The sequence below is a fragment of the Podarcis melisellensis genome, assembly GCF_964234715.1.
Source record: "Podarcis melisellensis genome assembly, chromosome: 12".
Taxonomy (NCBI): Eukaryota; Metazoa; Chordata; class Lepidosauria; order Squamata; family Lacertidae; genus Podarcis; species Podarcis melisellensis.
In genome coordinates, this window is record NC_138544.1 from 6,970,615 (window position 1) to 6,996,160 (window position 25,546).

At 41.5% G+C, this 25,546-nt stretch overlaps 1 protein-coding gene and 1 long non-coding RNA gene across 2 annotated transcripts in view; one reads left to right on the top strand and one right to left on the bottom strand.

The window, feature by feature from the left end:
• The window catches only part of LOC309380944, a 220,541-nt gene that overhangs the window by 101,910 nt on the left and 93,085 nt on the right, over nucleotides 1–25,546 (top strand). The window lies entirely within an intron of this gene.
• The window catches only part of BMPER (BMP binding endothelial regulator), a 172,267-nt gene that overhangs the window by 81,204 nt on the left and 65,517 nt on the right, over nucleotides 1–25,546 (bottom strand). Inside the window, exon 7 of the mRNA XM_081931106.1 lies at nucleotides 6,716–6,815. Within this exon, the coding sequence (XP_081787232.1) occupies nucleotides 6,716–6,815 (100 nt within the window). The remainder of the gene's footprint in view (nucleotides 1–6,715; nucleotides 6,816–25,546) is intronic.

The window sequence follows — 25,546 nt, forward strand, 5'->3', positions numbered from 1 at the left end:
CTATTTACATGGCTGGTATGTATTTTTCCATGGATGTCATATCAAATATTAATGTATTAGATGATCCCCCCCTCTTCCTCCCTATGGTATTATGTACTGTATATTTTTCTTTGCTGGGTCACTTGGACACCTTTGGGTGACAAGGGACTAATAAGTTTAAATAAATAAATAAATAAATGTATGGATAAATGATAATCACATAAGACTATTGATCCATCTAGCCCATGGCCAGTGACACTTCTGAGGGTCAGGTAGAGGGTTTTCCTAGCCCTGCTGCCAGAGATCTGTTTGAAAAATAATAGTAAACTCAATTATCTGGGTACCAGTCCTCATGTGGCCAAAATGGCATCACCCACAAGAAAGAGACATCAATAAGCTCGGTGAAACCACAAGCTTTAAAGCAGCACAATTTATTTATATTGGGGAGAAGGACAGCTAATGTGGGGAACCCAAAATGACATTTGAGGATGAATATGGGAAACTAGAAGGGAGGGTTAATGGAATGGAATATCTAGGACAGGAACACTATACACTGCAACATTTAGCTGCAGGTCTCACTTTAATTAATTAATTAATTGACCAACTAACACATTTATGGACTGCTTCACAGCCTGCGACCAAAGGAAGCAGTGTACAACAAGATAAAAAATTAGATAAAGTACAAACCCCTCACAAGTTCTAAAAACAATTAAAAACATCTCTTCAAACACTAAATGCAATAAAACAATTTCTACAAATGTATGATTAATATCCCATAAAAACAAAACAAAAAATGTATTGCAACAATGAAGTTGTCTTAGTTTAGGAGAAGCCAAGAATTGGACCTGGGTTTTATACACACAAAACCCATGTTTTATGGCTTGGCCTAACTTTAAAATGTGCTTCCATGCTCTTTACTAAGAATTTTGTTTTGTTTCACAAAGATGTAAAACTCTAAGGTCATACAAGACAACCCTTATATCTGATTACCCTCATACTTGTCATCATTTTTGACAAGTACTGCCATTTCAGTATTGAAGTACGGACAGATACAGACAACACTGTAATGTAGATTTATTCCCATTTTACAGCTTGAGGAAAGAAGGCAAAGTGACTGCAGCTTCCCCAAGGGTTCAGTTACACCCGTGCTAATAAACTACCTGGAAATAAACTTTTAAATGGCTGGGCTTTCTAGAGATTATTAGCATGCACAACTATACTGTACCAATAAGTATTTTTGCTTTCAAAAGTTTCATTTCAAAATTAAGAGCTCACTCTGGACTCTATGATTTTGTCATGCTTAAAGCAGACACGCTGATACCAGTAGAATTTAAATCGATTATGACTTAAGCCCCATTTATACCTATGGGTCTACTCTGCACATGATGGGAAGTCTGGATTCAACCCTCTATTAGGATTATGAATAAAATCAGATAATTCCTGGGTGAATGATTACTCTGACCTAATTATTGGAGGACTTGTTGTAAAGATTGTTAAGGGTTTGGATAGCAGTACTAACATAACACAACAGGCCAATAGCCTTTACAGGTTGTCTTGTAACAGAACCATCACAACACAGCAGATGTGTTGGAGAGGATTTAGATATAACTATGTATGTAATATCTGGAAACAATTGAGAGGAGACACATTTGCTTGCCACCTCAAAACTTGTTCTCCCTCACACCTGTTTTCCAGATTTCATCCCCATCCTACTGCCTCACACAAGCCCACAAACACATCTGCTCTATTGCATTGGAATGGAAAATAGAATTGGCTGCAGTATGAAAAATCTCTGGGGACAGGAACACTTGCCTCTCTTCTAAGAATCTGGAGGCAAAGTCTGAGGAAGGTGGAAAGATCTTCCACAATGAGCTAGAAGAAGATTCCTGTTGGATTAGACCAAAAGCCCATCTCAGTGGCCAACCAGATGTTTCTGGGAAGGCCAGAGGCAGGACTTGAGGGCATTAGTCCTTCTCCACAGTTGTTAACCAGCAACTGGTATGCAGAAGCTCACTGCCTCCGAATTTGGAGGCAGTGTCCAGCCATTATGACTAGTGCCCACTGATAGCTTCATCCTCCATTTTTTCTAATCCACTTTCAAATCCACCCCAACTGGTGGCAGTCACCACATCTTGTGGCAGCAAATCCCATTAACTCTGTGCTTCCTTTTTCCGACTGCAGACTGTTCTCTGAGCCAACTCCTGATGAAACCCAGATGCTGCAGAGTAGGCAGGCATCTCCCAGTTGGTCCTCTCTTGGCCACATGAGAAGAGAAGCAAAGAGAAGAGAAGATGGTGGCCATCAAGGACTAAAGGTTAGGGAACCATCTCACTTTAAACTACATCTTTTAGAATCAACAACACATCCCATGGAGCTTTGACAGCCCACCGAGAGCTTCTTGGGAAAAGAAGCCCTCTCATTTTTGGTGCCATGGAACATTCTTCAACACTGAAGAGAATGGAGACAACCCTGGATGTGCAAAGTTCTTATATGTATATTACAGCACTTATATTCATGCTGGAGCTAATATATTTCAGCACTTGAGTCTGTGTGCTTGGTATAAGACAAGTGCCCTGTCAGAGTCTGGTTTATAGTATATTTGTCACATTTTGGTTTGGAGTCAGTGTGCCTTTAACAAATCTCATCTACTGTGAACAGACGTTTGAATAATCCCCACCTGCAATGATATTGCCAATTCTTACAACAAGCACACGTCTTTAAAAACGGCTCTGTACATCCTGCAGAACAATCTCCTTGATGTAATGTTTTGAGTTAGAAAGCAGTAATCACTAAGTGATGATGTGCACCAGCCCAGAAGATAATTCAGTACAACTTTTATGGCATGCCAGCCAAGTCTTGCAGGATATGAAAAATCCCAGTCAACGCCAAGACTGTCCTATGAAAATCAGTTCAAGATGTTCAGAAATCCCATATGGGACAACACATCCTTTGCATTGCCGTGCATTGCATGAAAGCACATTATATTGGTCTGGCGAGGCTGGAAACAATAAATGAGTTATCTAGCTTGTTCACTAACAAAGCCTCTTGCATTGTCGTATCCTCCCAAAAGCCAGTTATATCATTCCATCTCCCTTTTATACTGCAGGTACATCTAGAAGCAAGCCATTTTGCCACCTAGAGCACATGCACCACCAGTTCAGCAGCAGCTAACAAGATGCTACAGCTAGGCCTACAACTTTCATCATCCCCAGCAAATCACTGCCAATAGTCAGAGATAATGGGAGCTGGAAGATGCCACGCAGGCGACGCCTGGCCAGGTTCAAGAGAGTAGTGCTGGAACACTACTGCTGAGTTTGGGGAGTGGCATCAGCCATATGCTGGTGTCAAGGACTCTATTTCTCATTATCACTGGAGCCACGGGGATGTCTTGCAGGTGTTGGATGGGGACAGTAGTGGTCTGGATAAGGGCCAACAAACTGAGGCTGATCCCAACAAGATGGAAGAGCTGTGGGGTGGATGTTGCACATAACATAATGTTTGCTGACTGGGAAAAGTTGTGGACCACAGGTATGAAATTTACGGCATGTAATGCCTTAAGAGAGAATATTATGAAAATTATATACAGGTGGTACATGACACCAGTCAAGCTTGCAAAAATATATCATTTGCCCGACAATAAGTGTTGGAAGTGTAAAGAAAATGAAGGTACATTCTTTCACCTTTGGTGGACGTGCCCAAGGATTAAGGTCTTCTGGGAGATGATCTATAATGAATTGAAAAAGGTATTTAAATATACCTTCCTGAAGAAACCAGAGGCCTTTCTCCTGGGCATGGTCGGCCAATTGGTGCCAAAGAAGGATAGAACTTTCTTTATGTACGCTACAACAGCAGCAAGCATACTCATCGCAAAGTATTGGAAGACACAAGATCTGCCCACCTTGGAAGAATGGCATATGAAAGTGATGGACTATATGGAACTGGCGGAAATGACTGGCAGAATCCGAGACCAGGGAGAAGAGTTGGTGGAAGAAGATTGGAAGAAATTCAAAAACTATCTACAGAAACATTGTAAAATTAATGAATGTTAAAATGATGTTGGATTGAAATGAAATGGCTTTAGCAACAAAGCTAAAAAGAATATGTAAAAATGGATTGATAATCAGATGAAGATACGAAGTTTTAATATGTTAAGATATAGAATTAAGATAAAAACAAAGAGGGAAAGGATTTGCTGAATTAACTATGTGAACTGGAATACAAAAAAAGGGAGGTGTGAGGAGGTCAGGAAACAAGTAAATGAAATATAAGACACGAAAAGATTGATCTGTTTTTAATTGTTTTTTTATTTTTCATGTATTTTGTATTTTTCTTTGTATTTTTGTATCTTTTTTCTTTTTCTTTTCTTATTCTGTAACTTTCTTTTGTCTGTAAAATTTCAATAAATATCATTTTTTATATATATAAAAAAGGAAGAGCTGTGGGGTGGTAGTTCTTGAGTCAGGGAACTGGGTAGGCAGCCTTTTCTCAATAGGGTTAGCTGTACTTTCCTGGAAGTACAGCTGCAATATTGAAAGAGTCTAACTAGCACACAGGATGTAAAGGCAATTACCATTAGCACGTAGAATCATAGAATTGGGACCCTGAGGATCATTTAGTACAACCCCATGTATTGCACAAATATGCAACTGTCCCATATGGGGACCAAACCTGCAACCTTGGCGTTATCAGCACTATGCCCTAACCAACTGAGCTGATATGCTTCCCCCCCACCCACCCAATGCAAGTTGTGGAGATCCTTATTGGAATACTGATATAATCACAGAGTTTGAAGGGATCCCATGGATCATCTAGTCTGCACAGCAGCCAGACGATTTCACAAATTCAGGGAATAATTCAGTATCACACCAAAACAAATGTTCTATCAGAGCAAGCATATCTGCTTTTCTGATGGAACAACCTCCCCTTCCTCCTGTTTGGGGGGTGGGGGTCACATAGCAGAGGAGAGGGGAGGAAGCCTTGTTGCGCTAGCAAGAGTCATTGCTCCGTCTCTTGCTAGCAGAACTATTTAGTTGACCCCAACCCTCACTCTATATACCATTTTTGAACGCAAGGAAAGAATTCATCACCTCCAGTTGGTTTTGTACATTGGTTACTGTTATAAGAATGGTTTTGTACTCATTTGTGGTTTAATAAATTAAATAACTAAATAAGTGAACAGATTTGATAACCCATGATCCAACTTTGTCACTCCATCCCGGGAGCCTCAGTGGCACTGACTGCATCTTTCTAGCCTCAGATTGTTCTCCAGCTCCAGTCATTCATGGATACAGTGGCCTAGCTACAGTTACTCTCATCCTGGCAGCCCCCTATTTATATTATTGTAACATACTCTCTGCAAGAGGCTTTACTGAAAGATGGTCCAGAAATGATCATTAGTGCAACTAAAATGTTCACTGGAGTAGCTATTAGGGATCATATACTGATCTTTAAAGTTCTTAATTGGCTTCCTATTTGCTTCCAAGCAGAATTTAAGGCAGGGGTCGGCAAGGTTTACCAGCCATGGACTGGATCACTCCCACGGAGATTGTCAATGGGCCAGACTGGCGCAGTGCAATGCAGGAAACCACGTCTGCACATGTCCACGGAGCCGGAAATTGATTCTACGCATGCCCAGATGCTGAAAATCGTGATTGCACAGGCACGATTTCCGGCATCTAGACATGAACAGATGCAATTTCTGGTATCTGCGCGTGCGCAGATGCCATTTCCAGCGCCACTCGGTGAGTCCCCACACCGCACTGTGCTGGTTTAGCACAGCGCGTGGGGGACTTGCCGAGTGGGCGGCTCGGTTTGCGGGTGGCTCATGGACTGGTAAAATGGTCTTCGTGGGCCACATCCGGCCCATGGGTCGCATGTTGCTGACCCCTGATTGAAGGTGCCAGCGTTGACCTTAAACAACGTGGGACCAGGGATGTGAATAAATGCCTCCCTGCAGCAGCCTCACCAGATTCTTCAGTCTGGAAGGGAAGCCCTTTTTTTCTCACCACCAGAATTTCTAAACACTGGGTGGTGATATGGGACAGCACCTTCTGAGTAGTGACACACTGATTATGGAACATCTTTCCCAACCCAGCCAGAAGTACGACTGTTTTATTTATTTATCTCATACAATTTATATACCACCTGACTGTAAAAAAACAAAAACCAAGCAAACCACAACTTTGCTAATGTTGCATCTCGATGTTAGTCTGTTTCTGCAAAACATTTTCATGTGTATTACAGTTTTATCTGCTCTAATCGTTGGATAGATGTTGCCTCTTTCAAATATTATTTTAAGCCACCCTGTGATCATTGGGTGAAGGGTGGGTTTAAGGTGGTCTTAATAAATAAATAAAATACCATACAGCATTGCTCTCATTTGGGGAGAGCAAAAACAGATGTACATAATAATCTTCCAGATCTAGTTCCGAAGATCACATTTATTCTCCAAAGTAAATAGTACATCTGACATCTATACAAAACCAAGTTTAAGTGGCCAAGATTTGGCCTAATTCCCGATAAAGAAAAACAGGGGTGGGGGAATGAAAATAATCATGATAACACCATTGTAACAGATATAATTTTCTAACTATATTCCATTTATTTGATGTAATTGTTCTCTTTCAAAAAATTTCTGTGCTATATAACTATGCATAAGCTTCCTTGAGCGTCTGTGAGTTGTCTGAAAGAAAACGTACAGAGTACATGCAATATGCCTGTTTAAACAACCACTCACCCAAACATTTTGGGCAACACTGTCCGGATGGAGTATGACTGAGATGCTGGGGACATGAAAGAATGGGGCACACTTCCTGTACGCACTGTGTCCTGCCACCCTAAAAGAAAATAGGGTCAGTTAGAGAACACACAGCTGAAGAATGCAGTGCAGCCCGAGCCACACTTCTCTAAACACACTTTAATTCAATGCTAATGTATTGAAAACACATCCAGCAGGAAAGATGAGATTCTCACCTATACAAACACTTCAAAAACAAGGCTTTCATAGGCCAAATCTTATGCAGTGCATTTCAGCATATTGTAACATCCACACCATATGAAGCACATATGAAGCACACGGTTTCCTAGAAAGAATCCTGGGGAATTTGCTTTGTTATGGGTGCTGGGAGCCCACCTGACACTGATACGGAAACTGTGCACATAAACTGTGCAAAAGAATGAAATATCGTTATTCCCCCTTCTCTCTGCCCTAATCTCACAATGCCTATGATAGCAGCATGCAGTGCTGTTTTTCTGGGGGGTGAGCGGATGCAGGGGTACGTATACCCCTAAACATTTTGTGAATCTTTGTACTTTTGTCCATTTACCATACAGTGGTACCTCGCAAGACGAAATTAATTCGTTCTGCGAGTTTTTTCGTCTTGCGAATTTTTCGTCTTGCGAAGCACGGATTCCAACCCAAAATCCAGAAACCCCCAAAAAAGTTTTAAAAGTTTAACTTACCAAATGGCTGCAAAAGAAGATTTGGAAAAGCTTCAAAAATCACCAAAGTCTTCAAAAACCTCAAAAAAGGCTCAAAAAAGGAAACAAACTTGCAAGACATTTTCGTCTTGCGAAGCAAGCCCATAGGGAAATTTCGTCTTGCGAGTTTTTCGTCTTACGAGGCATTCGTCTTGCGAGGTACCACTGTATTTATTTCCCCCAATTTGAACTATAAAATGGTGATTTTCTTGAATCAAAATGAGAGTACCCCTAAACTTTTTTTTTTTAAGAAAAAAAGCACTGGCAGCATTTCATACTGAATATAACTGACCTGCTCTTATTAATTGAAAACAGAGACGTTCCATGTACCTTTGTTATCCATTAAAATCTTTCTTTTCTTTTTTCATGGAGTTACAAAAGGAGAAACAAAACAAAAAAAATCCTTCCAGCAGCACCTTAAAGACCAACTAAGTTAGTTCTTGGTATGAGCTTTCGTGTGCATGCACACTTCTTCAGATACACATGCACACGAAAGCTCATCCCAAGAACTAACTTAGTTGGTCTTTAAGGTGCTACTGGAAGGAATTTTTTTGTTTTGTTTTGACTATGGCAGACCAACATGGCTACCTATCTGTTACAAAAGGAGTTAACTGTTACTTTATTTTATTTCAAGCCGTCTTTCTATAATCTTGTGACTTCTCCCGAGGGAAAATTGGATCCAAAAGACAGGAGAGGCAGATTGGTGCCTCCACACCAGACAATTGCTGCTCTAAATACGACCACTGTGAGGGGAAACACAGAGCTAAAAACGAAGGCAAAAATCCCCCGTAAGCTGTAATGAAGCAGGCACTGAGAGATGAGAAAATAATAAGGGAACATGAGGCCGGATTTTGAGAAAGACTGTTTTTAAAAGAATAAAGAGCTATCCTTGGAGTTATACGGTACAATGTAGAATAAAGGTCTTGGGAATAAAATAGAGAGGGTGAAGGTCAAACTGTGAAAGAAATATTGTTTTGGCCAACCCAGCCCTTTAAATGAAATATTATCAACATGTATATAAGCACAGAGAGGCCCTGGTCAGGGAGCACAGTTCATCTGCTGGGCGTTGTGCATAAAGAGAAAAGATTGTCTCTACTACCAAACAGAGCTATCAGCCTAAACAATACAGTTATACCTCGGGTTACAGACGCTTCAGGTGAGTTTTTTCAGGTTATGGACGCGCTGAAACCCAGAAGTTCCAGAACGGGATACTTCGCACATGCGCAGAAGCGCCGAATCGCAACCTGCGCGTGAGCAGACGCGCCACTGCAGGTTGTGAACGCTGCGGGTTGTGAACATGCCTCCCGCACGCATCATGTTCACAACCCGAGCGTCCACTGTATTCTGTTCCGGTGTGGCTTTTGTTTCTCATTTCAGAAGACAATAAATGGACGGTGGCTATGAATGAATGAGCAGCAGCAGCCTCCGCTGCAGCAAAACCTGTTCTGTGTCTCCCACAAAGGACTGCAATCAACTCATATTAAAAAAAAAGAAAGAAAGAAATCTTTGCTCCAGATCGTCTCATTTAAATTTCCTGTATAGTTTATAATTTAAAGCAGCACGAGCAGCCAGCAATAAACTCTGCGCTCCTAGAGGCATGAAAGAATTATGAGTTGTCCACAGCCCCGTGCATTCAGAATCTCTCTCTAAACTCTCTTGAGAGACAAGTAATATAAATGCTCTACCTCTCTAGAGCCCAGAAAAGGAAGTGGTGGTGTGTGATGAGTTTACTGATACGTTTTAATTCTAATGTTAATACCAATACCCAAAATAAATCATTATCTTTACTGCATACGAACGCTTTAATAAGATTTTCAGACACTACACTGTCTGAAAAGAACACAGCCTTTCTTTCCCCCCCCTCCAACTTGCCCCAAGAGGGGCTGCTGAAACATCCTGAATGCACACAGCTTTAGGCCTGCGCTCATAATCCTTTCAACATAGCATCCAGGGATGCAAAGTATATTGCGGTCTGAAACTGCTGCTCTGAATTATGAATCAGTCAGGAAACTCTGAAATGATTTTTTTCCACTTAGGCAGCTCAGAGAACAGATTCCCCCCTCTTTTTTTTCTTTTTCAAGAATGTGCAGGTGCGGTTATCAGAGAACTAAACCTACAACTTTTGAAAAATGGTCCAATTGCTCACGGGAGAAGCCTAGAAACAGGCACCATGCCCCAAAGGATTTTTCGTGATGCATGAGTGATGAGGTTATCCGAAGGAGCAGGTAGGTCAAGCGAGAGACACCTTCAGTGGTTTAAAGCAGAAGCGGCGAGTCTGTGCCCCTCCATCTGGTGTTGGGGCAATCAACCCTTCTGGGAATTGTAGCTCTCAGCACCCTGCACAAACTACACTGTTAAGTTGTGGGCAAACATATCAGACGACACAGCGATTCTTCAAACAGCTCTTCTTTATTCTGAGGCCAGAACTGAACTGAGCTGAAGGGCTCAGTCAGCCTGCTTATATAGAGCTCCAGTACCTTGTTACTGTAACAACTTTCTAAAACTATCCAATCACTGAACGTCACTTTCGATCCTTTATTTGCATACAAACTATCCAATCACTGAACGGCACTTTCGATCCTTCATCTGCATAACTATCTACAGTATCCCCCTGCTGGCCCAGGGTGGGAACTTCAGTACATAACATACACTTCCCAAGATTCTTTGGGGAAGCCATGGCTGTTTAAAGTGGTATGACGCTACTTTAAGTATATAGTGCATATGCGGCCTTGATCACTCAGGCCCCAGTGAGAAATTATCTGTTGCAAGTTTTTTTTTAAGAATGACAACAGATAGCAAAACAGGGAGCATGTCAACTTCAAATCTTTCTGCTTATAACATCTTTATCCTGCCCCAATAATACTGAGGCAATATTATGAAGGCGACCCAATGTTACAAGAGAATAAGCAATACTTTTGTAATTGTTTTCAAAGAGGAGCCTTAAAAAGCTGGATGCATTCTGGATGCACATATAAAAAGTTTAATTCCAAAAGAGGACCAGTTTGAACCAAATGTTTCTTACCTCAGCATTTACCAAATGGTGAAAAAAGGGAAATTTTCCTCACCAGTCCAATCCAAACATATTAGTTATTCAGTTATACAGCCACTGTAGCTATAAATCTGAACTATGTTATTATTTGTTGGTGCATACTGAATTTGAACTTAACAGTAGAGCTGAGAGCTTTTTCACACTGAAATAGAAAGTGCCTTTGCGTCTCTTTGGTGGGATTGAAGCCTCGTGTGCATTTCATGAATATGGCACAAAGGGAAGAGCAGAAATCAAATGGACAAACTCTTGCGCCAGGGCTTGCCAAGATTATTTTGATTCATCCTCCTTTCCATGTGTTATCCATTACTTGCAATGTTATTTATGCTGTTGTAGTACCTGGAAATGGTTAAGTCAAAAAAATGATTCCCTCACTAACTACACTGTACCTAGCTAGCCTAATACCATCTATTTTATTTGGGAGCGGGAACTCACAACTTTGTGTGGGTGTGCTAAATCTAGATGATGTATGACACATTAAAAAATAGGAAATTGCAGCATCTAAAATGTTAAAATATGTTCTGTAAGTTTTGGTGTTATAAATATAAAAGTTAAACATTTGAAAAAATCGTGTGACAGGACACACCGCCAGGTTTCATACAAGGTTCCTTCCGTGTCTGTGTAATGTAAAATTCTTGGGACATTAGAACCCCAAGTAATTATGGACTGGTTCCTCTTTTGGAATTAAGCTTTTATAGGTGCATCCAGCTGCAATGAATTTTTGTACTGTCCATCAGCTAGTAATTCAGATCAAAAGGAATCCACTGAATTGCAGCCATCTTCCTTCTTAACAACCGGCAACCATGCTGAAGTGTGTGGTGCCAAGGGCCAAATCAATGCTGCTGTTTGTCATCTATTCTAGTTTCCAGGGGCTGTGCTTCCTGAGATCACAAAAATACACTTCAGCATGTCAGGCTTTTAGCCAAAGTACATCGTAATGATGTCAAAGAATTTCCTCTCAGCAAAGAAGCTCAATTAAACCTGCAACACAGGAATCTAATATATTCCATTCACCGCTGGTAACACTTTGCACAATCTGTTATTCTTTTAATTCAATAGTATTACCAGATATCACACCAAACTATGGCTTAGGACAAAACAAGACATATATCATGGACCCCATGATTGTCACTTCCTTGTGTGCTTAAATCACTCACCCTCTTTGCATTTTGCTCCATGAATTCATTCTGTAAGCAACAGCCTCAAGGCATAGAACAACAACCATAACTGTGGTTTCTTGATTCAGGCATCATGCCAATCCATAGTTAGCATAAACACAGGAATGCAAACTTGACTTCAAACCATGGTTTCTGGCTTGTCAATTCAGATATTACTTAAATAATAGTCAAAGTGTCTTATGGTGGTATGGTGTCAGAATTGAGCCCATGAGCCTTTGCTCATTTCAGCACGTGAAAAAAGATGCCAATAATTAGTTTCCTTTTTCTGTAATTGTTAAGACAATACAAATTGCATAATTATATAAGATAGGTGGGGTTTTTGTTTTGGCTTCCTACATATGCAGAGAATAACTTCCTGTTCATAACACTGAAATTTATGCTTACTAATGAAGAGCCTTCATGAATTAAATTAAAGAGGGGCACTCTGAATAATTGAAAATGCCTGATAGCCTCTAAACCTGTTCCACTACCAAATACACAAAAGCTTTCTATTTAATTGTTTTCAAGAGCCAAATGTCATATTGAGCTGTAATGCTAAACCCTAGTTCAGTGCTATGTGAATGAGCCTCAGGACTATGAGATCCTGTCTCCTCCTCTGGCATTAAAAAATGTGGTAAGTTGTAACTATGATTAAGGGAAGCGCAGGGCAACTTGCGACTTTAGGGCCACATGTAGCCCTTGCCCTAATTTAATGTGGATGGCAAGGAGGAGTGGTGGTAAACAGATGGCAGAAATAGAAAGAAAAGGTGTGCACCCACCCATCTTGCCCACTTTTGAATTCAGCCCGCAAGGGTATTTATCTTACACAAAGACTTAGTTAAATACTGAGTATAATGTGCACATTGAAATATTCCTTCAACATGAAAAGTTACTAGAAATCAACATCTAGAAATCCTTGGTCATCACTCATAATTAATAAAGCAGGGGCTTCTTTTAGATAAAGAAGAGCATTTTGAATGTCAGACTGTTGGCTTTTCTAAGCACTTTTGCACTAAATTAGAACAAACTTATTCTTACTGGCACCAAGAAATCCACCTCACTGTAATACAAAATTCCCATTGTTTGTTTGTTCACCTTCTCAATCAGTTGACTGTCTAAAATTATACTACAGTTTACTTTAACATTCTGAGAATATTGTGTTTTTTTAATGAATAGTGTAATTTGCGAATTTGGATGCATCAAACCAAAAACTGGGTGCAGTCATACCAAAGTCATGTTTCATTCCACCATCTTGATTCACAATGGTGCCCAACAACCCAATGGCAACAAAGTCCACTGCCCCCACCTTGGGAACCACTGTGCCAAGAATGGTGACATTATCTCGAAAGGCAGCCAAACCTATGCTGAAAAATTAGCAGAAACATAACAAACTGATGCTTTGGGCCACCCATTTGATTTAAAACTGTGCCCAGTCCACAAACAACGACAAAGGCTGCCACCCTACCTCAGGAACCCTTGTGCCAAGTCTGGCGACAATATTTGGAGAGGAGGCTCAACCTATACCAAAACCTGGGTGAAATCACGCCCATGTTGCGTTTTGGTCGGCCATCTTGATTCAAAATGGCGACTGGCAACCAAGCATTGGCAAAAAGTGCCCACCCACCCCGCAACTTGGGATCTCTTGTGCCATGTTTGGCAGTGATATCTCAAGAGATGTCCGAACATACAGAAAACGAGCAGACAGCAGAAAACCACTTTCCAAAATCAAGATTAGATTGTTAGCACTGGCCCCATGGTACACTCATCCTACACAGTGGACTGTGAAAGTCTGAGTCTCTTTATGGTTGCTGTTCATGTGGAATTTTAAACAGAAAAGCAGCATGTTTGTTGAGCCAACTGAGTGGCTGCAGCAGAAACATCAGAAAGTCCTGCATCCATGATAGTTCCCAACACATGTAGTTCTGGAGCCTATTATGAACTCCAGACAAACACCCACACCTACCTCATGCACCCCATTATAAATCCTTTATTTGTATAGTTTTCTTCTTTTGCCATTATACGGCCTGCTACTTTATTACGGAGCACTTCTACTTACAAATTTTCTGAAGCATTTTCCCAAGTATGTTGTCGGTGTGCCTAGACACATGCAACACACACATACTTCCTGTTAAAGACTATTTGCATTCCACACTTATTGCTGATGCAATCTCCGGATATACAGGATTTCACACATTCCACTTCCTTCAGCATAGCTATCAAAGGGTTGCCCCAACAGGAAATCCTGCTTGTTCTTCGAAACACACAGGCATAGGAGACTGGAAATATAATACCTAGTTAAGCAGTACACATGCTTACACAGTAAATGTTTGAGAACATCTGCAGGAAACTTTGCAAAACTAGAGCATATTTGCAGAGTCTTCTCAGACCTTTTTAATACTGCACACAGTATTATGCATCACATGTATTATATAATCTCCTATGCACCCAATATCATGGCAAATGTGCAGATGATCTGTGTGTTATTTACACATAACGTATTATGGATCTCATATGTCAGGGTAGCTAGTGTTGTAGTCCGGCTTTCATCATCCCCAGCCAGCATAGCCAATGCTCACCCTAACCACACTCAAACAACCTGTCATACTGGCCAACACCGTGTTTTGGTGGAGTCATGGGAAGGGAGACAAATATTTATACAGAATTCACATGTAGTTGTTTACAGAAGTACTTTTGACTGCTGAAGTTCACGGTGAAAAGCTCACACCTAATTTATCTGTAGCAAAGTATCTGCGTTGTCCTGGAGGGTGTAGATTTGAATGTGAAGAATCTCCAACGCAATAGTTGAAACTAGGATTAGGTTTAGATTAGGCATATTGTTTCCCACTAAAAAATCCTGAAGCAATTTACTAGCAAGTGAAAAATGCAGTAACAACATTACAAAAACACGTTTAAAACTGATTAACCATAAAATACAACTAAAGGTAAAGGGACCTGGGGTTGCGGTGCTCATCTCGCTTTATTGGCCGAGGGAGCTGGCGTACAGCTTCTGGATCATGTGGCCAGCATGACTAAACCGCTTCTGGCGAACCAGAGCAGCACACAGAAACACCGTTTACCTTCCCGCTGGAGTGGTACCTATTTATCTACTTGCACTTTGACGTGCTTTCGAACTGCTAGGTGGGCAGGAGCAGGGACCGAGCAACGGGAGCTCACCCAGTCGCGGGGATTTGAACCGCCAACCTTCTGATCGGCAAGTCCTAGGCTTTGTGGTTTAACCCACAGCGCCAGCACGTTCCTTAAAATACAACTGGTGCTGCCCAAATACCCAGGAAAACAAAAATGTCTTTTCTTGGCACCAGGGAGGCACACAGGTAGGCCTGAGTGCAGCAGGGGTGGGGTGGAGGTGGGGGGGCCACTACAGAAAAAAAAAAGAGTCTACTGCATATTATACTGTGGTTTGTCTTCCAAAATTTGACAGAGTTGCTTTTAGAGCATTACTTTTGTAATGTTATATTCTTATTTTACCATTGTAAGTTGTTTTGCATACATTTGAATGAAGGAAGGTAGAAGTTAATTACAAGAGCAGCACATCCAGGGTCCCCTTCCACAAACCAGGAATGAAGTATCATTCCTCACCCAGCTCACTTAATTCTGCCACCTTAGGCAAGGCTCTACTGCCTTTCATGGCTGCATGGCCAACAGAAGTTCAGCTAATATAGATTTTTGCCACCACAATAACTGTGGCAAAGCAGCTTCTTTTTACTATTGTCAGTCTGAGATGACTTCAAAAACAGGCAACCAGAAAATAATCTGGCAGGTCTTCTCACAGATTTGATTGATAACTACTGTATGGCAGACAGCCCAGCTCAGTAATGAAGGTTGAGAATTTTTCCCAACAATTCTGGACAAATTTCCAAGCTCCAAGAATGAATTTCAAGTTCCGTATCCAAATGCCATGTCTGTGTTATAGCAGTGGCTCTTATTGTTACCCCTGCAGATCCCATTCTCCCTCTTGCAAGTTACCATTCCCTCTTCCTTCCTTCCCTTGGTTATCCTTGCTCTGAGATGGTCAACCTCTTGGGGCAGCAGATGTGTTTGTTGTAGTTTAGAGCTGGGGAAATGCTAGCTATAGAATGGAAGTTGTAAAACCTACCTTCTATTTCTTTTCTTCAGCTGGAGACGGGGGTGGGTGGGTGAGTGCAGCAAATACATCTCTCAAGGAAGGGTCAGAAGGTTGGAGCGGAGGAGATGTTCATTTCCTCAAAATGGTGAACACTCACCCAAGATAAACTAATTTCCCTCCTATGCTCTTCAGCGTACATTCCAGTCCACAATGTTCTCAGCTGTATAAACTAGCTGAGTTTATCAGTTAGCTTTACACTAATTCTAATCCTGCAGTGCCAGCCAATCTTTTAAACAATATGAGAAGGTGTAATCCGAAATTACTTTTAAAAGTGAAGAGCAGCGATGTGGCCAAATAGTAACCATAGCCCGCTGGTTAACAGCTCCAAATACCTTCCACCCACAATGACAAAATAATAGCTGCTGCTATGCAAAAAGTAGGTTCAGTATTGGAGCCAAGTGCCATGTTTATTTAGATATGTGCTTCACTGCTCTTCTAAGTGGAGGCTGATGACAGATGTGTTTTTAAGGAAAAAATATTAACTCTAGAGATGTCGGCATCTGTTCTTTTTCAGCCAAGCCTTACAGAATCGCACCTCATTTTTCAGCAGCAAGGAGAGACACATTTTTCCTACAGAGAATCTAAAAATATTGGTGTAAATTAGATACTGATGCCTGACAGTTTTATTATAATGCCACTGAGCCATTCCGCTTAGAGATCTGGGCCAATGTGCAAATATGGGTGGGTTTCATCAGGTCAATTCTAGCCTACGTGGGGGCCATGTGAATTTTCCCCCACCCCCTGTGAGGTCTCTACCTGCTTGTTCATATTAGTAAGCCTGTATGGGAAACATTTTAACTTAGCCAACATCCATAATTAATCATCCCTATTTTATAGCATAATCTTTGAAGCAGCCATTCTGTCAAGCCTCCATATCTTCAACAGAATGTGCACAGATGAAGAGGAGTAAGACTAAGCTGCTAGCCATTAACTGTACTTAGGAGAGAGTTCCATGTATGCAGAGTTTCAATTTACCTTGTTCATCCATCGGGACCTCTGTTTTTTATACCCTGCAAATCTATATGCTTCCAGGTTATTTGCTCATACTCGGACAATGGACTCAATCGAAATATGCATCGCCTTCTCCCTGCCCAATGCATAGTTGGTAGGAAGTGGATTTCACTACACTGCATATACCATCTTGCATCCACCCACCAGGGGTAAGTTGAGGATTGCACCGCCAAAGTGTATTTTGAAGTGAAGCTGAAGGTCCTCTTCTGGAAAACACATTTGAGGAATTTCAGTGAGAGTCCAAAGAGTTTCAATAAGACTATAAAAAAATTCCAAAGGGGTCCACGCACTCTTTGATTGCCATCAGATTTTGCATATAAGGAAAATCTGGAGAAAATCTGGTAAACCACCTGAAGGATTTTGAATAGAGGATGAAGAGTTTAAAATCAAGCTAGCAGAATTTCTCACTGGAGTTTCGTATATCCCTGCCTAGCATGATGTTTGTATTTGACTTTGGCAAGTCTTGCTGAAACTGTTCCACACCATAATATTCTCATTAGCTCAAGAAAGTTCTTAAGTGTTCTTGTGAGTAGCTCTTTCTCTTCCTTCCTCCAAGCTGTAGTGCAAAGCTCGTGAAGTTTGATTCATTAAAAAAAAGAAGAAGCTAAACACAAAAAGCCACTAGATAGGTACAATGAAACTTTGTTAAAGTAAAACCTCTAACAGGAAATTTTGTAATGCAGAGAGTTCTCTTGAAGAGTCTTGAGTTGTTTCCAATGTATTCCACAGGCATGTTAAGGCTAAATTGAGACCTGGTGTAAACAGGTGCTACTCCAATGAAATCAGTTTTGAAACTATAGCTACTCCCCACTTCTCCGCAAAGCCAATTAGATGTGCAAGAGAAAGGGAGAATGAGAGGTGGGGAGAAAATGCTCTCATACCTTAAGATGCCAACAAAGTGCTCAGCCTTCAGGTAGACAGTGACACCCTCCATATACTGTATCCTGTGTGCACTGGATTTCCGACTCTTAGAAAGAAATCTTTTCCTGAAAGCAAATCCCTTAAATTATACATAATGAAGCAGCAGATGTCTAGCTATTTTTAAGCTCAGAGCAACTTTTCAGACATTGTCATTCAGAATGTACTAAGGAATTACTAAAACACCTGCCAACAAGCTCCACTGACTATTAAAAGGATTCTACATTTAACCAATGGGGCCCATGAGAACCTGTGGTGAGTGCAGAAGGATGCTCTACTGAGGCTTTCAGTAGACCTAGAGAAACTCTACCAGCAGCACAGTGCTGTATGCTCAGCTTGAAACTAGTTATCACATGAGTAACATACACCTGTGAACCAGATTTATAACCATGCAATTTCATCAATTCAGATCAGTTCCTTTCTCAAATCATTTGGCCTGCATTTCAAACACTGCATTTCTAAAGTAACAACGGTATCTCTCAGAACTAAACAAAATGGGACAGTAGCTTATGAAAGGAGGGTGCTACCCTATTCCAAGAGACGCGGGTGGCACTGTGGTCTAAACCACAGAGCCTAGGACTTGCTGATCAGAAGGTCGGCGGTTCGAATCCCCACGACGGGGTGAGCTCCCGTTGCTCGGTCCCTGCTCCTGCCAACCTAGCAGTTCGAAAGCACGTCAAAGTGCAAGTAGATATATAGGTACTGCTCCGGTGGGAAGGTAAACGGCGTTTCCGTGCGCTGCTCTGGTTTGTCAGAAGCGGCTTAGTCATGCTGGCCATGTGACCTGGAAGCTGTCTGCGGACAAACGCCAGCTCCCTCGGCCAGTAAAGTGAGATGAGCACCGCAACCCCAGAGTCGTTCGTGACTGGACTTAACAGTCAGGGGTCCCTTTACCTTTTACCCTATTCCAAGTAAGACTATTTGTTCTTCTAGTCCTGTGTTGTCTCATTTGACTTTCAGTGGTTTCAGGCTCCCGGACTATTTTAACTCCAGAGCAGGTTCTCCACCACACTCTCCCCGAAAGCTTCTATTGAATGAGAATGTGCAAATGATTTTGCAATCAAATAGTGCCTTCTGCTCACTGTACAAAAATTACATGTTATATTACAAGGTAATGTATTTTCCGTCTGTTTGGCTAGTAAAAGAAGCAGCTATACCAAATGAATTTGCTCACTTGTTTCTGAGTACAATGAGCTACTGCAAATGACTGCATCTGCATTCTTGCAAATAAAGATTTCTGTACAGCATAAATCTACCATTTTAAATGGAGGTTTCAAATGAAATAGTTTCAGGTTATTATGTTGATGAGGACTATACTTTAAAAAAAAGCCCAGCACAGGAAATGATGTTCCATGGGAAATTCTAAGACATTAGCTATTCCAGCATTAAACATACTTTTCCATTCTCAGGCTGGCTCTTTGCCCAATTTCACAAGGTCTTCAAAAGAGAAGGATAAGGTGTGAAACATCAGGGAGGGAGTTCTCTCATTCCCTAAAACATGGCAGGAAAGAACTAAGGGACCCATGGAACAGATGCTGAATGGATGATTTTGGAAGAGCTTGAAAACAGTCCCCACTGAAGGTGAGCTGGCCACATTCCTATTTTATCAAAGGTCCAGGGACAAAACAAGAATTTAAATCACTTGGCTCTTCTTCGTTAGGACTGAGATTTAAGAAACCTGCAAATGTATATTTCTTCTTCTTTTTTCTCTCGCTTCATCCACAGAAAAATACCTCGGAGGCTTCCGGTTGAAGATTCCTTATCTTTATTTTTCTTTGTTCTTTCTTCCAAGGTGGATTATCATATTCGTAGGAAAAGGTTTTAATTATGGGCACACGTCAAAGCCAGCCTTCACTCCATTTAGAGAACGTACCACTTTCGCCACCATTTAATTTATAGATACTGAATGCCAGCGGACGTCATTTAAAATTTCTGCATGCCAGGTCAGTGACTTGCCAATGCTTTGTGCTGAGACTTGAGGAGCAAACATGTGGAAGCACTCTTCAAAGACTCTGTTCTAGGCATGTCAGAATAACCAATATATACTGTAAATAGCTTGTCAATTTTACCTGAAATAGGAAGATACATGCAGCAAGCAACTTGTATCCAGGTTGATTGCCCTGAATTTCAGTGGCTTCTCAACTATGTTCTAGAGAACCCTGGAAGGTTATCAGGGATCATGGTAGACAAGCATCCCTGAAAGACAAACTTTTCTCTCAGCCTTCCCTTGCAGTGCACAACTTCATGAAGATGCCCTGAGTTTATGCAGGGCAACGAGGCAACAAAATTATGCCTGGCCAAGTCTGACCATACGAAGTGCCCATGCTCCTTAGAACATACTCCAGAACCTTCTGCAGTGCTCTGGGATTCCTAGCATGAAGGTGTTTCCTAAAAGCTGAAGATCTGAAAAGCAAAAGTGCAATATGACCCATGCAATTCAGTATCAGGAGAAGTTCCAACCACGTTTTCCCAGACATGCAAAACTACATACACTGTTGAAATTGCTAAATTGTCCAGGGCTGGAATATTTGGAGCAGAAGTGGAACGAGGATATTGATAGAAGGACAGGAAGAGAGGCTGGTGTTTAATGTAATTAAATTAAGTCTGAAAGGACTTTCTCCATTCATTAAAGGCTGAATCTACAGCCAAAGAAAAGTGACTCTTAGTCCTGGGCCTTCACTCAGAAAAATCTACTTTTTTGCTTTTTAAAAAGCTGAATATCTAGCCCAAACAAAAACTCTGTGCAACTCAGCAAAATGTCATGCACTGGACATTTGTTGGTCTATTGTTTTTTGATCCTATTAATTTTGTTCTCATGGGATGTCAGAAACAGAAAATTCCAAAGAGTAGCAACTTCAAACATGGGCTATTTTATTTTTATAAGTGCTATCTTATTCTCAATAAGGGAGCATTTTAAGATTGTCATTCCAAACTTGAAAATATGAAATAAGAGGAACCAGGTTAGGATAAAGTTATGAGTAGGTAGAAGAAAGTGAGGAACAAATTAGAGAACCCAGGTTAGAAATTTTAAAGTGAAGTGACATTAATTTGTGAGGAAAAATTAGAGAACTCACAACGACCTGTCAATTAAAATTCAAGCCCGAAATATTTGCTTTGACTAAGTAGTTCACAGTGCCGCAATGAAGCTTGCAACACTGGACTAACACCACGTTTTATAATGCCATGCTAGTATATGGGTGGTACAACCTTTGCTAGCACAGCAAGCCTTACCCTTGCCACATTTTTACAGAAACATTATGCTTTTAAGAGGTGACCTTCTTCCCATCACTGCATCTTTCCTGGTATAGTTTCAGCATGATGTCATGGGGCTGGCCTCAGAGTCCCGTTCATGTGCGTGTGTGTGTGTGCGTGTGTTTGCATTCCTGCACTAGTTTCCATCATGCTTAGGATGAGGTAGCCCTGGCACCTCTGCAGCTTTTGAGAGCCAGCATGGTGCTGTTAATAGAGTGATGGGCTTGGGTGAGGTAGATGGGGGTGGAAATCTCTGGTTAGCCATAACACTCACGGGGTCACCTTGGGCCAACCACTCACTCTCAAACTAGCCCTACTTCACAAGGGTTTTGCAGCCAGGAAGCGGCGGTGGGAGGGGATTGTGCGCGTACGTCTGGCTGAGCTCTTGGAAAACTGGCAGGATAAAAAAAAAGTGACAGACGTAAACCTCCTAGAGGGAATGAACTGCGCCCCCAAGGCATGAACAAAGCTCAATGACATGCAAGTATATGGACACCATGCTGGAGGTGATGTCACAACCATACATCTGCAGTTATCCCAGGAGAGCCGGAAACACACCGTTATAAGTCGCAGTGAGTGCACGTGACATTAGTCAGCAGCCTAGTCTTTCCTCCTCAGCCTTTTGAATGCTGTTAAATGGCAAAGTGAGATTCGCTCGCTCCTTTAAAGTTTGTGTTTTTCAAACCATCGCTGAAATGTAGCAGCAGTAAAAACTCGCAGCCCTGCGAATGACGGAGGCGAAAGCAGCTCACTAACATTCCAGCAGCATCTAAGCTCCTTTTGTTTTGCCTTTAACAAGGCCCTGGAAAGAAATAAGGACAAAGCCCATAAAATCCTTTCGGGTATATTTTTTTCATTACACGAGTAATGAAATTGTTAAGCATGAACAGCAACAACGACAACAACAAAAAGGGAAAGGGCCGAATTTGGGACTCAGGCACAACAATTACAAAACAATAGTGTAAGGGGAGAAAGTGTCTGGCTATTTAATGTAGGTGCACTGGGATCCTTTTAAGGCAATAAAATGCAAAATCCCCCTCCTTTTTCTGTTTTCTTCTGAACTCGCGCTGAATTTAAGCAAGGAACAACAGATGATTCAAAGGCTAATCACTCACTTGCATTGGCGATAAAATTTGTATTAATTTTTGCTCAGCATCAGAAAGATGACACGTATACATTAAAGTATCACATTCTTCAAATGATGCAAAATATTTGGAATGAAATAGCAATAAGTTAGATAGGGCTTTTACTGGGCTGGTCAGTGGTTTTCAGGACACCCCACGGCAGCATATTGGGCTACCAGTTTTTACAATTTTTTAGCTTGGAAGGGTCTTTGTTTCATTCTCATTTCATCCCTTAGCCATTTCCCAGTAACATCATTTTGCCACAGTTAAAATAATGCCCTCTATTCCCTTGAGAACCAGGTAGTTTGACATGAAAGCCACTAGGTGGTGCCAAAAAACATGGTTATATATAGACCATGCCTGTTTATTAGCCTTGATGCTTATACAGTACGAATATTGCATGCTTTTTGCAAACAGGAAACAGTTATGTAAAACAATTTGCGGGGAGGGGGGATATATCCTCTTGATATACCTATATCCTCTACGTAGCATATCCTCTACATATAACTATTTGGTTAACACGATATCAGGTTTAAATCATCACTATTAAACATCCATTTATTTATTGTCTCAAGGCAATGTACAATAAAAACAGTTAGAAACATTTTAAAAAATCAGGTACATTTAAAACAAAACTAAAGCAATACAAAAAGGAAGCTCCTGGCAAAGATCCATTTATCCAGCTGGGAAAGCCTGTTTCCAAAAAGTGCAGATAGTGTGTGCCTGTCGTATCTCAACAGAGATACTGTTCCAGAGAACAGGGGCAGCCACATTGAAAGCCCTGCTCTGGATTTCTGTGAAGCAGGTATCTGAGACCTTTGTGAACTCTCCTCAAGACTGCAGTGATCTACTGGGTATGCAAGGCATTAACACTCCCAAGTAATTTCATCCTGAGCTGCACAGAGCCTTACATCTAGGCAACAGCAAGAATATATAGTGGTACCTTGGTTTAAGAACAGCTTAGTTTATGAACAACTTGGATTAAGAACGCTGCAAACCTGGAAGTAGGTGTTTTGGTTTGTGAACTTTGCCTTGGAAGCAGAACACGTTCCGCTTCCTGTTGAGTGTGTTTCATTTGTAAACTGAGTCCCCCGCTGCTATGGGAAAGCACGCCTTGCTTTAAGAATGCTTTGGTTTAAGAACAGACTTCCGGAACGGATTAAGTTCGTAAACCAAGGTACCACTGTATATAGGAACAAATTAGTGTCAGTTCATTCAACTGGTAGCTAGGTTTATAGGACATTAAATGATAACTACCTTTAAGATGGCAAAGGTCATTATTTGTTTACAATCCAGCAGCAATGGAGCAATGCTTTCCTCATTCAAAACCCAGTGATAACTGTTGCCATACTAGTGACTCTATCCAATGTGTCTCTCAGAGCTGAAACCAGGAAAGCGTTCTTTTGCAATGGCTCCAAAGCTTTGCTCAACTTCATGTCATGCTGCCACAGCACAGCACAGGACAGGACCTCTCCCTTTTTTAATGTAAAACCAATTGCAACTATTTTTCAACAAATGATTCTTTAAGCATCACTATATAGCTTTTGTTTTTAAAGTGCCACCGAACAAGTAAGTAATAAGCCATTGATCAGGGAAACACATGCTCAAAAATATAAAAGAACGACACCAGTTGTGAAGTAGTTCTACTGATTTAAAGTTTTGAAAAGCTAGCTCACATGTGGCATTTAATGAAAACGACTGTCTTTCATTCTGTCAGCTGGCAAATGGGTGATCAAAAGAAGAGGGAAAACACAGTATGGAAAAGGAACAGAAATGCTAACTTGAGGACAGACATCTGGATCCCGCTGCAACAAATCTGTAACAACTGAACACTTACTGTGCAAAAGAATTATTGCCTTGAAACCGGCCCCCCACACGACTTGGTATTGTGTAAGGGCAGATCTGGAGGATGCTACCTTTGATAAGAGCACTCCAGCTAACTATTTCTGCCCAGCAGGACAAAAAGCAGATACGCCGCACTTGAGAAATGTTGGTACTGGCTTTTTCAAGCATCCCAGGGGAAACGTTAGGAAATTGCTGCTGTGATTTCCAGCAGTCATTTAACACTGAGCTACTGTGGGTCAAATGCAAATCCTGTCGAGAGAGGGCACAGCCAGCAGGAGGTCGTGCAGAAAAACGGGCAATAATGACCAATTCTTCCACCTCTTGCGGAGATTAGAAGAGTGTTTTTTTAAAAAAAAACCTGTAAAATCCTCAGGATTGTATTAATGTTTAAGCTGTTGAATTCCGTATTACATGCCATATTCCTTTTCCACTGAGCAAAGGCAGCCATGCAGGTATTCAGCCCACTGGCTAATCAGCCATAAGGCAGTGGTCAGAAATGTAGAGAGGATGACTCTGGACCAAATACCTTCAAAACACACAGAGACTTTTGTCAGTGGTCAGTTCAGGTCACTCTGCAGCAACTATGCTTTCAAAAACCAGGCTGATTACCTAAGTAGCACCTCCCTGCGGCCCATTCTACCAATGCTAAATGTTGATCACACTGCATGATCAAACAACCTACTCGATTGCCCCCGAAAAGGAATGTGAACTAGAAGGTTTGGTGGTTCTATCAGTGTTTTGGATTTCCAGTATATATTTCATGGACTTGGGATCTCCGGGAAGCAATATTGCATGCTGTTCCAGGCAGAATCACTTACAGATTTGAAAATTAGGGACCAGCAGCCTCAAAAATAAGGGATCAGCCGCCAAAATAAGGGATTTTCAGAGCACAGGTATGTTCAGCTTTTGAGCCCCTCCAAGCCAAAGGCAGAAAGCCCAGCCAGCAGCCAAACGAAGCCTCAAGTGGTGGTTCCCACAGCGCAGCAACCCAGCAAAGGGGATGCAGCAAGAAAAACCACCGTCACCTCTCCACTGGGAAGAGCTGAGCAAAGGCGAGTCCCCAGGCAACGCAGCCAATTTGATTGGTATAAGGCATGCAAGCTCCACCCCCCAATTGTTCTTAAACTCCTTATTGGGTGAGCAACGCAGCCAAGCAACACAGTTGGAGCCTCCCTCCTCCCTGGCCGGCAGGGAGGGAGGGAGAGGAGCTGCTTCCTTTGAAACCTGGGAAATTTAAGGGACATCATCAATAAGGGACAGCAGCGGGACACAGCGCTGGGATAAGGGACTTTCCCGCCAAATAAGGGACAGTTGACAGCTATGGGCAGAATCCCTGCACCCTGAACATGCTTGCCACAAAACCAGAGCTGAAAAGGCTGTGAAGATCATCTGACCAAAGTCCATGCTTAATGCAGGATCTGCAATGCAGGATGCAACTACAGCAGCCCTGATAGGTGGCTGTCTAGCCTTTACTTACACACTTCCAGCCTATCACCTGCTGAAGGAGTTCTCCTCCAGCTATCAAGCAGTTCCATTGATTCGGTGGAACTAAAATTCCCATACTAGATTCCTGAATGAATATTTTTTATTT